Genomic DNA, 13,972 nt, shown 5'->3' with positions numbered 1-13,972 from the left:
CCATTTCACATCGGTTACAAATGCACAATGGTCAATGCTATCTGGGATTCTTGGGACATCCCTACCCTAAACCCTAACCTTAATCCCTAACTTAACCATTTTAGATGTAAACTTCAATGGGCTAGGGACGTCCCATGGATGTATCGCTACCTGAAATTACACAATCTAAGTGATTGATAGTTGGTGTTCAGCAGTCATAAAGCCTTATTTATTTTAATGAACTACTAAAATTGTGATTTTGTCAGACAGCAGCTCTACACTTTATTGAGTGACTGATCCATTCATCCTTCCAACCCTCCTCAGCCTTCCTCTCCTCTGAAGACCCAGTGAGGGTGGAGCTCAGTCAGAGAGCTGTTGAGGGACTGGTTAGGAAGAACACTTCTACAGCCAGAGAGGTGAGAGGACACACATGGTTTAGATGGTAAATATTTATGTCCCCTTAGTGGTTCATCACATCAGCAAAAGGGAATATGTTCCATCATCCATGTTTATTTACATTAGTGCAAATTGACGACTGATATTGGTGTAATTTCCCACCCCTTTTGGCTGTATGAAAGTTAATTTCAAATCAAAATCAATCAAATTTAATTTATAAAGCCCTTCTGATATCAGCTGATATCTCAAAGTGCTGTACAGAAACCCAGCCTAAAACCCCAAACAGCAAGCAATGCAGGTGTAGAAGCACGGTGGCTAGGAAAAACTCCCTAGAAAGGCCAAAACCTAGGAAGAAACCTAGAGAGGAACCAGGCTATGTGGGGTGGCCAGTCCTCTTCTGGCTGTGCCGGGTGGAGATTATAACAGAACATGGCCAAGATGTTCAAATGTTCATAAATTACCAGCATGGTCCAATAATAATAAGGCAGAACAGTTGAAACTGGAGCAGCAGCACGGCCAGGTGGACTGGGGACAGCAAGGAGTCATCATGTCAGGTAGTCCTGAGGCATGGTCCTAGGGCTCAGGTCCTCCGAGAGAGAGAAAGAGAGAATTAGAGAGAGCACACTTAAATTCACACAGGACACCGAATAGGACAGGAGAAGTACTCCAGATATAACAAACTGACCCTAGCCCCCCGACACATAAACTACTGCAGCATAAATACTGGAGGCTGAGACAGGAGGTCTCAGGCACACACATTTGTTCTTTGCTATTATGGTCATTTGTGTAGAATGTACTTTTCCCCACTCATTCACCCCACCTCTTTACATTGCTTATTTATATTCAGTGGCCTGACTGCATCCAGACTGTCAAAGGCCAATCCTGGTAGATCTGAACCTAATGCAGCTTGGAGTGATCGGATGACAGAAGTCACATTTAGGTGCCAGGTGTAACTGAGGCCATAGACGCTCCATAATGATTACTTTTAATGTTTTATACAATATGACTAAATTTATTTATTTCTGTGTTACAGGGGCAGTCAAGAAATGGAACGGCAAGGCCACAGAACATGACACAAGCAGAGCTGTGGGAGACCACCTCAAGCCCCTGGTAGAGCAGGGGGTGGTGTTTACCACTCCACCACACCTTCAGCAGGCTGGAAAATTAACCCTGATATTTTAAAAGCAGGGCAACAACGTCAATATAATTGTACCCAAAAATTGTCAGTTGGTTGCATAAATAATTATGATTACTAAATGTTACATGAAATGTAAATATGAAATATTCGGTTACATAGTCTTATTTTCAACGTCTTTTCAATTACATTTTGCTAGGTGTGATATCCCCAATGTCAAAACACAGTTTTAATGTCTCCAAATCAATAACCAATATGCAGAAACAGTTTGGGATAAATTGAAAACCTAAACATAAAATGTGCTATATAGACAAACATCTGCCACAATAATCATATTTCTTGTATTTTTTAAAACAAGCTCCTTATAAACTGCACAAGCACCAAAAACGCTGTTGTTTTGACAAGACGCAATAAATCACTGATATCGATTAAAGGGGAAATTAGGTTGTACGTGCTGTTGAAACTGACACAACAAAAAAAACACATGGAAATGGGAGATATATTTTACCTCCCTGATTAGAGGACAACCTGCAGAAGAGTCAGCTACATTTGGGAGCGATGCATTAAATATAGGGGTCGCTAAACAAGGGAATGCAGCACTTATTTGCCATCACTCATCGAGATCATGGTAAAAAAAATTGTGAGAGAGGAGAGAGATGAGGTTGCACATCCTGTTAAAACTAACAGCTCAAAAACCTCACGGAATCTGGGAGTACATCCCTGGGAGTACATCCCTGGTTAGAGGACAATTTGTAGAAAACAGCACGCTACATTTTGAAGTGTTGCATTTTGATTCAAGTGGGTCACCAACGTGGTAAGTGTAACACAACTCCTAATTATCCCTAGAATTTCTAAGCAAACAGCTGGAGGCAGGGCTTTCTCCTGTAGATCTCCATTTGAATGGAATGGTCTGCCTATCCATGTGAGAGACGCAGACTCGGTCTCAACCTTTAAGTCTTTACTGAAGACTCATCTCTTCAGTAGGTCATATGATTGAGTGTAGTCTGGCCCAGGAGTGTGAAGGTAAACGGAAAGGCTCTGGAGCAACAAACCGTCCTTGCTGTCTCTCCACTGGGATTCTCTGCCTCTAACCCTATATTACAAGGGCTGGGTCACTGGCAAACTGGTGCACTTTCATGCCGTCCCTAGGAGGGGTGCATCACTTGAGTGGGTTGAGTCACTGACGTGATCTTCCTGTCTGGGTTGGCGCTCCCCCTTGGGTTGTGCCGTGGCGGAGATCTTTGTGGGCTTTACTCAGCCTTGTCTCAGGATGGTAAGTTGGTGGTTGAAGATATCCCTCTAGCGGTGTGGGGGCTGTGCTTTGGCAAAGTGGGTGGGGTTATATCCTTCCTGTTTGGCCCTGTCCGGGGGTTCCATTTCAGAGCCTGGATTTTTCCCCATTAGGCTAATATCCATAACATGTTGATATCAATTCATAAGTGAAGTTAGGCTTCTACATTGTGAAATCATTACAATACTCCTACTACAATGTTAAAAAATTCTACATTGTGACATTAATTCATTGAAATCATGAAACAACTACTTCATGTATGTATTTTCTAATCTTTTGATCAGAGATCTTGTATCAGATTATCTCTGGTCACAGCTATGAGATTTCAATCCTGTGTGTTCTCTGGTGTTGAGTCAGATCTCCAGATCGACTAAAACTCTTCCCACATTGATCACAGCTATAAGATTTCTCTCCTGTGTGTGTTCTCTGGTGTACTTTCATAGAGATTAATGTTGTAAAACTCCTATAAGATTTCTCTCCTGTGTGTGTTCTCTGGTGTCGAGTCAGATTGCCAGATGAAGTAAAACTCTTCCCACATTGATCACAGCTATAAGATTTCTCTCCTGTGTGTGTTCTCTTGTGCACTGTCAGATCTCCAGAGCGACTAAAACTCCTCCCACATTGACCACAGCTATAAGGTTTCTCTCCTGTGTGTGTTCTCTGGTGTAGAGTCAGGTAGCCAGATGTAGCAAATCTCTTCCCACATTGATCACAGCTATAAGGTTTCTCTCCTGTGTGTATTCTCTTGTGCACTGTCAGATCTCCAGATCGACTAAAACTCCTCCCACATTGACCACAGCTATAAGATTTCTCTCCTGTGTGTGTTCTCTGGTGTATATTCAGATGGCTAGATGAAACAAAACTCTTCCCACATTGATCACAGCTATAAGATTTCTCTCCTGTGTGTGTTCTCTGGTGTATAGTCAGATGGCTAGATGAAACAAAACTCTTCCCACATTGATCACAGCTATAAGGTTTCTCTCCTGGGTGTGTTCTCTGGTGTACTTTCAGAGAGATTAATGTTGTAAAACTCCTACAACATTGACCATAGCTATAAGAGTTCTCTCCTGTGTGTGTTCTCTGGTGTCGAGTCATATTGCCAGATGAAGTAAAACTCTTCCCACATTGATCACAGCTATAAGGTTTCTCTCCTGGGTGTGTTCTCTGGTGTACTTTCAGAGAGATTAATGTTGTAAAACTCCTACAACATTGACCATAGCTATAAGAGTTCTCTCCTGTGTGTGTTCTCTGGTGTCGAGTCATATTGCCAGATGAAGTAAAACTCTTCCCACATTGATCACAGCTATAAGGTTTCTCTCCTGTGTGTATTCTCTTGTGCACTGTCAGATCTCCAGATCGACTAAAACTCCTCCCACATTGACCACAGCTATAAGGTTTCTCTCCAGTGTGTGTTCTCTGGTGTAGAGTCAGGTGGCCAGATGTAGCAAATCTCCTCCCACATTGACCACAGCTAAAAGGTTTCTCTCCTGTGTGTGTTCTCTGGTGTAGAGTCAGGTGGCCAGATGTAGCAAATCTCTTCCCACATTGATCACAGCTATAAGGTTTCTCTCCTGTGTGTGTTCTCTGGTGTTGAGTCAGATGGCAAGCATAAACAAAACTCTTCCCACAATGATCACAGCTATAACGTTTCTCTCTTGTGTGTGTTCTCTGGTGTACTTTCAGAGAGATTAATGTTGTAAAACTCCTCCAACATTGACCACAGCTATAAGATTTCTCTCCTGTGTGTGTTCTCTGATGAATTTTAATGCCTGATGATGTGAATATCTTCCCACAGTCAGAGCAGCAGTGAGTTCTCTTCCTTGTGGGTCTCTGCGGGTGTTTATTGAGGTGTTCTGATCTGGAGAGACTCTTCTCTGTCTCCTCAGCATCATGAGGTTGTTGCGGCTCCCCAGAGGATCCACGATAGTCACGTCTCTCTCCTGTGTGAACAACAAAGTCAGACAGATGATTAAAGGCCCACAACAGCAATAATCCAGTGTAAAAGTTGATGCCAACAGCATAGCCATGATGTTGTACAACAATTGACGTCTGTAATGAATGTTAAAATTGTCTTAAAATGAGCAAGAAGTCATATTTTGTCTTGTTTTCACATTAATAGTAACATCTAAGATTGTAGACTAGAAATAAGTTATTCATGTTGTTGAAACACTAAGCAGTGTGGTAGAAGACTTTTGGTCTACAATACAGGCCCCTTTGTGTTTTCTAAAATTGCAGCACGAGGGCAATTTGATTGCATAAACTCCTCCATGCTAATGAGGAAACCACTAGTTATGGATGTCGTATATCTGGTGTGACAAGAGATGAAAAGAATCTGCCCACTCCATCAAGCAATGGGGACAGCAACACAGGGCATTCACGGGACCTCATGGAACCATGGACCACACCTGCAGAAACTGGACAACAGGGGGAAGCAGAGGAGATACCTATCATAGACTTCTCCCAGCTGACGCTTGACATGCCACCTACGCCGCCTCAAGTGGTAGAAACAACCAGCTGGTATCATTAAGTAGAATCAGCCAACAGTAACATGGAAGCAGCAGAATGAGAGTTAGTAGTGCATGACCTAGATTTAGAATAAGAAGCTTCCATTTAGACACAGGTCTAAGATGACGTAATAAGCAATCTACCGTCCCAGTGTAAGCACTCAGTGTAAGCAATCTACAGTCCCCGAGTAAGCACTCAGTGTAAGCAATCTACAGTCCCCGAGTAAGCGGCCGGTGCAAGCAGCAGGGCAGTGTCAGTGTGAAAGTGTGGTTTAGCCACAGCTCCAGAAACTTGCCGCACGCCTAGGCCCTTGTTACACCGCAGTAACTAAAATCCTAAAGTACTCTGCCCAGCCAGAAGACGGGGTAGAGGCATTTGCTGCAGGTATTAGGCAAAAGTCAGCACCGTGACACTGGTAATGAGGAAACCACTAGTTATGGATGTAGTATATCTGCTAATGAGGAAACCACTAGTTATGGATGTAGTATATCTGGTAATGAGGAAACCACTAGTTATGGTTGTAGTATTTCTGCTAATGAGGAAACCACTAGTTATGGATGTAGTATATCTGCTAATGAGGAAACCACTAGTTATGGATGTAGTATATCTGCCAGGAGCAAAAATGGTGAGCAAAGATTTTAGTTTTTCACAATGTATTCTGAATGTGAATGGGGGAAAACTCAGGGAAGTAACCTCCATTTCCAGGTTGCTTATGAGAGCATTTCACACTACTTTGGATGTTAATTGTAAGGATCGATTGACTGTCCTGCTTAATATAATGTTTGTGTCGTCATCGCAAATCAAAAAACACTTCAACCAGTAAAATGCTTTTTGGCTTTTCCATCAACCTGACAATGAGGGTTTGTACACTGTTATCCATATTGGCCCACAACTTCACCGAACAACAAATATACCGGTAATGAACGAAGAAGCACTTTGGTTGTTGTTGCATGACATACTGTGGGTCAAAAAAAGTATTTAGTCAGCCACCAATTGCGTTTAAGTTCTCCCACTTAAAAAGATGAGAGGCCTGTAATTTTCATCATAGGTACACTTCAACTGTGACAGACAAAATGAGAGAATATACTATATAGCCTAGAAACCTGGTTAAACTATCATTATGACATCATGGATGAATTCTAGAATATACTATATATCCTAGAAACCTGGTTAAACTATCATTATGACATCATGGATGGCCAGTCCTTGTATTCATAGTGTAGTGAATTCAGGGAGAGGCCCTGAGCTGAACTCAAACCTGGGTCCAGCGACTGTCAAATCAACACCTTATAACTGTTACGCCAAGATGTCTGAACTTCTTGACGAGGTCGCTAGGTGTTGGCTTAAGGTTTCTACAATATCGTTCTCTATGAATTTGAGAGTGGTTACACTTCTCCTTCCCCCATCCCTCAGCTGTTAACCAAGTCTCTGGGCAGCCATTTTGTTGCTGTTTAAAAACCCCACACAACCCAGCAATCTGCAGTTCAAACAATAACAAATCTGTCATTCCACCACTATTTTGGTAATAAAATGATTATGGGTTTGGATAAATGTAACTACAGACAGACCTATGGATGCAAGGACTGACCATCCATGATATCAACATTATAGTTTTAACCATGTTGAGGCAGCAGGGTAGCCTAGTGGTTAGAGCGTTGGACTAGTAACCGGTTGCAAGTTCACATCCCCGAGCTGACATGGTACAAATCTGTCGTTCTGCCCCTGAACAGGCAATTAACCCACTGTTCCTAGTCCGTTAATGAAAATAAGAATTTGTTCTTAACTGCTATACAGTGTTGATTTACATTGTTTCTAAACATTATAGTAAAAAAAATATTATTTGGGGTTCTGATGGGGTACAACAGTTGAACTCCGCTCATGAGGCATGTGTTATATTCTTTAAGAATCAATGGCTGTAAATAAATAATTTAAAAGTCACATTATGGATGTAGCGATTGCAGATTTCCACCTTAACACCAAACATCAGTTCAACTGAAGAGTTTGTGCCTCTGTTGTTAAGACAGTACTTACTAGTGTTAATCAGGGAACGGTTTCTCAAAACCATCTTACGGTTGAGTTCATCGTTAGAACCATTGGACGCCTTAAGATGCGTTTGGGAAACCGGAACCAGATATCCACGTTCCTCCTCTTTCGATGTTACAGTCATCTCCTCCCCCTCCTCTTTCACGCCATAAACTACATGCTCTCCTTTCACTGTAACACCATCCTCCTCTTTCACTCTGAACGCGTCCTCCTCTTCTTTCACAGTAAAGGCCCCACTCTCTACTTCTTGTTTTACTGTGATATCTTCCTCGTCTTTCACTCTGAACGCGTCCTCCTCTTCTTTCACAGTAAAGGCCCCACTCTCTACTTCTTGTTTTACTGTGATATCCTTCTCTTCATTAGAAGGAGAGTAGCTTGGTGACCGCATGGTCGGGGATGTTAGCTAAGGCTAATGCTAACTTAACCACCCCGCTAGCTGAATAATAATAACTACACCGTAAATATGAAATTAAATCGGATAACTAACTAGACGACAGCAATGGGTTTAAAACACAGTGGCTAATATACACGAAAGCGTCTAAAGAGCTATATTGGTTCGGCTAATTTGTCTAGCAAGCTACCGAGGTGTCTGACTCACTGTTGCTGCTGATGAAAGAAGCGTTCCGTCCACTAGATTATACGTCACACCAACAGCATAACCATAAATTCCCAGACCGCCATCTGCTGACTGGACTGGGTAACGCAGTTGAGTAAAATGTTTATTTAATTTTCAGACAAAAAGTTAAAGGGTTGGAATCAGAGACGACGCTAGTCCTAAAATATGAATTACCCCCCCTAAATAAATCAATATCAGTCAATATATTTTTTTCTGTGATTTATTTTTTTCGTCAACCGTTCCATCGCATCTTAAACGTCTTATCGGTTCGGCACTAGGACCGGGGGAGGCTGCTGCTGCACAAGTGACTGTTGGACTTTCTTCAGCAAAGATGGCGGACAGAAATACTAGGAGAGAGGGGTACACAAGACCTGAAATGGATCAAAGATGGCGGACAGAAATACTATTTTACTCAACTGCGTTACCCACTCCAGTCAGCAGATGGCGGTCTTAGACTTTAAGGTAATGCTGATGGTGTGACGTATAAAACAGCACGCTTCTTTCATCAGCAGCAACAGTTAGTCAGACACCTCCGTAGCTTGATTGACAAAATAGCCGAACCAATATAGCTCTTTAGACGCTTTCGTGTATATTAGCCACAGTGTTTTAAAACCACTTCTATCGTCTAGTTAGTTATCCGATTTAATTTCATATTTCAGTGTTGTTATTATTCGGCTGCGGGGTGGTTAAGTTAGCATTAGCCTAGCTAGCTAACATCTCCGAACATGCGGTCACTAAGCTACTCTCCTTCTAAAGAGGAGGAAGATATCACAGTAAATCAAGAAATAGAGAGTGAGGCCGTTACTGTGAAAGAAGAGGAAGACGCGTTCAGCTTGAAAGAGGAGGAGGATGTTACAGTAAAAGGAGAGGAGGATGCAGTTTATGGCGTGAAAGAGGAGATGACTGTTACATCGAAAAACGAGGAGGGAGAAGAGGAGGAACCTGGATATCTGGGCCCGGTTTCCCAAACGCATCTTAAGGCATCCAATGGTTCTAACGAAGAATTTAGCCATAAGATGGTTTTGAGAAACCGTTCCTTGATTAACACTAGTAAGTACTGTCTTAAAATCAGAGGCACAAACTCTGCAGTTGTTGGACTGATGTTTGGTGTTAAAGTGGAAATCTATTGTGACATTTAAATTATTAATTTATAGCCATTGATTCTTGAATAATATAACACATGCCTCATGAGCTTAGTTCAACTGTTTTCCCCATCAGAACCCAGAATAAGCTTTTTTTACTTTAATGTTTAGAAACAATGTAAATCAACACTGTATAACCTCAACATTGTTAAAACTATAATGTTGATATAATGGATGGTCAGTCCTTGCATCCATAGGTCTGTCTGTAGTTACATTTCTCCAATCCCATAATCATTGTATTACCAAAACAGTGGTGGAATGACAGATTTGTTATTGTTTGAACTGCAGATTGCTGGGTTGTGTGGGTTTTTTAAACAGCATCAAAATGACTGCCCAGAGACTTGGTTTGGTGAACAGCTGAGTGATGGGGGAAGGAGAAGTGTAACCACTCTCAAATTCAAAGAGAAAGCTATTGTAGCAACCGTAACCCAACAACTAGCGACCTCGTCAAGAGGTTCCGACATCTTGGTGTAACAGTTCTAAGGTTTTGGCTTACAGTCCCTGGGCCCAGGTTTGAGTTCAGCTCCCCCTGAATTCACTATGAATACAAGGACTGGCCATCCATGATGTCACAATGATTGTTTTAACCAGGTTTCTAGGCTATATAGTATATTCTAGAATTCATCCATGATGTCATAATGATAGTTTAACCAGGTTTCTAGGCTATATAGTATATTCTAGAATTCATCCATGATGTCATAATGATAGTTTAAACAGGTGCCTAGGCTATATAGCATATTCTAGAATTCATCCATGAGGAGAATTCAACCATAATTAGAGGTCGACCGATTATGATTTTTCAACACCGATAACGATTATTGGAGGACCAAAAAAGCAGATTCCGATTAATCGGCCAATTTAAAAAAATGTATTTGTAATAATGACAATTACAACAATACTGAATGAACACTTATTTTAACTTAATATAATACATCAATAAAATACATTTAGCCTCAAATAAATAATGAAACATGTTCAATTTGGTTTAAATAATGCAAAAGCAAAGTGTTGGAGAAGAAATTAATATGTGCCATGTAAAAAAGCTAACGTTTAAGTTCCTTGCTCAGAACATGAGAACATATGAAAGCTGGTGGTTCCTTTTAACATGAGTCTTCAATATTCCAAGGTAAGAAGTTTTAGGTTGTAGTTATTATAGGAATTATAGGACTATGTCCCTCTATACCATTTGTATTTCATTAACCTTTGACTATTGGATGTTCTTATAGGCACTTTAGTATTACTGGTGTAACAGTATAGCTTCCATCCCTCTCCTCACTCCTCCCTGGGCTCGAACCAGGAACACAACGACAACAGCCACCCTCGGGGCAGCGTTACCCATGCAGAGCAAGGGGAACAACTACTCCAAGGCTCAGAGCGGGTGATGTTTGAAACGCTATTAGCGCACGCTAACTAGCTAGCCATTTCACTTCGGTTACACCAGCCTCATCTCGGGAGTTGATAGGCTTGAAGTCATAAACAGCGCAATGCTTGACACACAACAGCGCAATGCTTGGCGCCTGCTTCTGCCTACCACCGCTCAGTCAGATACTTAGATACTCGCATGATTGTATGCTCAGTCAGATTATATGCAACGCAGGACATGCTAGATAATATCTAGTAATATCATCAACCATGTGTGGTTAACTAGTGATTATGGTTGATTGATTGTTTTCATAAGATAACTTTAATGCTAGATAACTTTAATGAGTTGATTGATGTATTATATTAAGTTAAAATAAGTGTTCATTCAGTATTGTTGTAATTGTCATTATTACAAATACATTAAAAAAATATATTTTAAAAATCGGTATCGGCTTTTTTGGTCCTCCAATAATCGGTATTGGCGTTGAAAAATCATAATCGGTCGACCTCTAATCCAAAGTAGTGTGAAATGCTCTCATTAGCAACCTGGAAATGGAGGTTACTCCCCTGAGTTTCCCCCATTCAGAATACATTGTGAAAAACTAAAATCTTTGCTCACCATTTTTGCTCTAGGAAGATATAGTACATACAATTTTATTAAACACAGAAAGGGGCCTATATTGGAGACCAAAAGTCGTCTGGCACACTGCTTAGAGTTTCAACAACATGATTTACTTATTTCTAGTCTACAATCTTAGATGTTACTACTAATGTGAAAACAAGATAAAATATGACTATTCTTACTCATTTTAAGACAATTGTCAAATAATCATTACATTCATTACATACGTCAATTGTTGTACAACATCATGGCTACGCTGTTGGCCTCACCTTTTGCAGTGGATTTCCGCTGTTGTGGGCCTTTAATCATCTGTCTGACTTTGTTGTTCACACAGGAGAGATATGGGACTATCGTGGATCCTCTGGGGAGCCTCAACAACCTCATGATGCTGAAGAGGCAGAGAAGAGTCTCTCCAGATCAGAACTCCTCAAGAAACACCAGCAGAGACCCACAGGGAAGATAATTCACCGCTCTGACTATGGGAAGAGATCTACCTCATCAGCAGGCATTAAAATTCATCAGAGAATCCACACAGTAGAGAAACCTTATTGCTGTACTCAATGTGGGAAGCGTGTTGATACATCTAGCCATCTTATTGTACACCAAAGAACACACACAGGAGAGAAACCTTATAGCTGTGATCAATGTGGGAAGAGTTTTATTCAGCTAAGCAACCTGATATCACACCAGAGAATACACACTGGAGAGAAACCTTATAGCTGTAATCAATGTGGGAAGAGTTTTACTCAGCTAAGAAGCCTAATATCACACCAGAGAACACACACAGGCGAGAAACCATATAGCTGTGATGAATGTGGGAGGAGTTTTGCTCATTCAACCAGCCTGATATCACACCAGAGAACACACACAGGAGAGAAACCTTTTATCTGTGATCAATGTGGGAAGAGTTTTACTCAGCTAAGAAGCCTAATATCACACCAGAGAACACACACAGGAGAGAAATCATTTAAACCATATAGCTGTGATGAATGTGGGAAGAGTTTCACTCAGCCATATGGCCTGATATCACACCAGAGAACACACACAGGAGAGAAATCCTATAGCTGTACTCAATGTGGGAAGTTTTTTTTTACGTCTAGCCTTCTGAAGACACACCAGAGAAGACACACAGGAGAGAAATCTTATAGCTGTACTGTATGTGGGAAGAATTTTGTTCAATCTGGGGAACTGAAGATTCATCTGAGAAAACACAGGAGAGAAACCTTATAGCTGTGATCAATGTGGGAAGAGTTTTGTTCAATCTAGCCCTCTGAAGATACACCAGAGAACACACACAGGAGAGAAACGTCATAGCTGTGATCAATGTGACCAGAGAATCTCTGAAAAAAGATCTCTGATCAAACATCAGAAAATACATATATGAAGGATTTGTTTCATGATATCAATGAAATAATGTCACAATGTAGAATGTTTTAACATTATAGTAGGATTATTTGAATGATGTCACAATGTAGAACCCTAAACGTTTGCCCCCTGTTCTATTGATTTCAGCATGATGTGGATATTAGCCTCAGGGGAAAAATCCAGGCTCTGATATGGAAGAGTACTACTTATGAGATTTAACGAAAAGTGACTAACAAAAGGAGTCGTTACACTTACCACGTTGGTGACCCACTTGAGTCAAAATGCAACAATGTGGCGAGCTGTTTTCTACACATTTTCCTCTAACCAGGGATGTACACATTATTCCCAGATTCCGTGTGGTTTTTGAGCTGTTAGTTTTAACAGGACGGACAACCTCATCTCCCTCCTCTCGGCACAATTGATTTCAACATGATATCGATGAGTGATGACAAATAAGTGTTGTGTTCCTTTGTTTAGCGACCCCTACATTTAAATGCATCACTCCAACATGTAGCTGACTGTCTTCTGCAGGTTGTCCTCTAACCAGTGAGGTGAAATATATCTCTTCCATTTGTTTTTTTAGTTGTGTTCGTTTCAACAGCACGTACAATCTGACCTCCCCCCTAATCGATATCATTGATTTATTGCTACTTGTCAAAACAACAGCGTTTCTGGTGCTTGTGCAGTTTATTTCAGGTGCTTGTTTAAGAAAAATTCAAGTAATATGATTATTGTGGCAGATGTTTGTGTATATAGCACATTTTATGTTTAGGCTTTCAATATATCACAAACAGTTTCTGCATATTGGTTATTGATAATGGAATGTATATGTTTAAGGTAATGACTAAAGGATTCCACCCTGAAACGTATAACTGTGTAAAGAATTAGAATTAATAGACTGTAATTCTCTATTGTGTGTTAAATGAAGACTTTACTATTTAGCAATTCAAGTGAGACATTCAAGGAAAAGAGGAACTGTTAACAGACAGCTTGTGACAGACAACTTGTGACCACTGTAAAACTGATAACAGGAAGGAGGTCTCCCCACCCAGGGCTGAGGGAAACCGTTAGGCTTGCAGTAGATTATGTAACATGTTTCAGGATATGATAAGCAATGTATGTGTTGGAAAAGACTTGTAAAACAGCATTGACAGTGTTTGAGAAGAGTAGGGGTATTTATATGACCAAATGTGAGGTATAAAAGGCTATGTGCTTGTATGATTTTCGGAGCTCTCTGAATAAAGAACTTACCTTTTGCAGAAATTCTGGGACTTTGTCCAATTCTTCTATGAAGGGGCCTTACAACCCCCAGCAGTCTGACTGGGGAATTGGTCAAAGTAGATAGTGAGTTTTGAGTTCATATCATTGGAACTAGACATTCTTGTGACAGTTATTGATTTGGAAACTTGGGGGGGAAAAATGTAATTGGAAAGACATTGAAAAGAAGGCTATGCCCAACGTCCAATATGCGTTCGGTTGTAGTTGAATGGGAAAGTTGAAAATGTTGTTTTGGGTT

General features: G+C 40.8%; 2 protein-coding genes across 3 annotated transcripts; one reads left to right on the top strand and one right to left on the bottom strand.

Moving 5' to 3' along the window:
* Window positions 1-413: 413 nt before the first annotated feature.
* LOC118938138 (uncharacterized) lies at window positions 414-8,266 on the bottom strand. Of its 2 annotated transcripts, XM_090194667.1 has the most exons (3): window positions 7,664-8,008; window positions 7,338-7,579; window positions 414-4,741 (listed from the first exon to the last, which is right to left on the bottom strand). In XM_090194667.1, exons 1-3 carry the CDS (start codon window positions 7,735-7,737, stop codon window positions 3,117-3,119), a joined length of 1,941 nt encoding a protein of 646 aa, XP_090050793.1. In that variant the 5' UTR covers window positions 7,738-8,008; the 3' UTR covers window positions 414-3,116. The 2 variants fall into 2 exon arrangements, with proteins under 2 accessions (XP_090050793.1, XP_090050792.1); XM_090194666.1 differs by having other exon boundaries at window positions 470-4,741; window positions 7,338-8,266.
* Window positions 8,267-8,276: 10 nt separating this feature from the next.
* Window positions 8,277-13,719, top strand: LOC118938128 (uncharacterized). Its single transcript, XM_036939842.2, has 2 exons — window positions 8,277-9,015; window positions 11,426-13,719. The coding sequence occupies exons 1-2, from the start codon at window positions 8,691-8,693 to the stop codon at window positions 12,319-12,321; spliced, it is 1,221 nt and encodes a 406-aa protein (XP_036795737.2). The 5' UTR covers window positions 8,277-8,690; the 3' UTR covers window positions 12,322-13,719.
* The last annotated feature ends 253 nt before the right edge of the window (window positions 13,720-13,972 follow it).

The sequence above is a fragment of the Oncorhynchus mykiss genome, chromosome 13, assembly GCF_057628025.1.
Source record: "Oncorhynchus mykiss isolate SJ-2025 chromosome 13, ASM5762802v1, whole genome shotgun sequence".
Lineage (NCBI taxonomy): Eukaryota > Metazoa > Chordata > Actinopteri > Salmoniformes > Salmonidae > Oncorhynchus > Oncorhynchus mykiss.
The sequence above is the reverse complement of the archived record's forward strand: the minus strand, read 5'-3'. Positions and strand labels throughout refer to the sequence as shown.

Bases quoted from the DNA above. Each gene is read 5' to 3' on its own strand.
- LOC118938138 (XM_090194666.1), bottom strand. From the start codon at position 7,737: ATGCGGTCACCAAGCTACTCTCCTTCTAATGAAGAGAAGGATATCACA. The intron at 4,742-7,337 runs GTAAGTACTGTC...TTGTTCACACAG, and splicing joins CCGTTCCCTGATTAACACTA to GAGAGAGACGTGACTATCGT.
- LOC118938128 (XM_036939842.2), top strand. From the start codon at position 8,691: ATGCGGTCACTAAGCTACTCTCCTTCTAAAGAGGAGGAAGATATCACA. The intron at 9,016-11,425 runs GTAAGTACTGTC...TTGTTCACACAG, and splicing joins CCGTTCCTTGATTAACACTA to GAGAGATATGGGACTATCGT.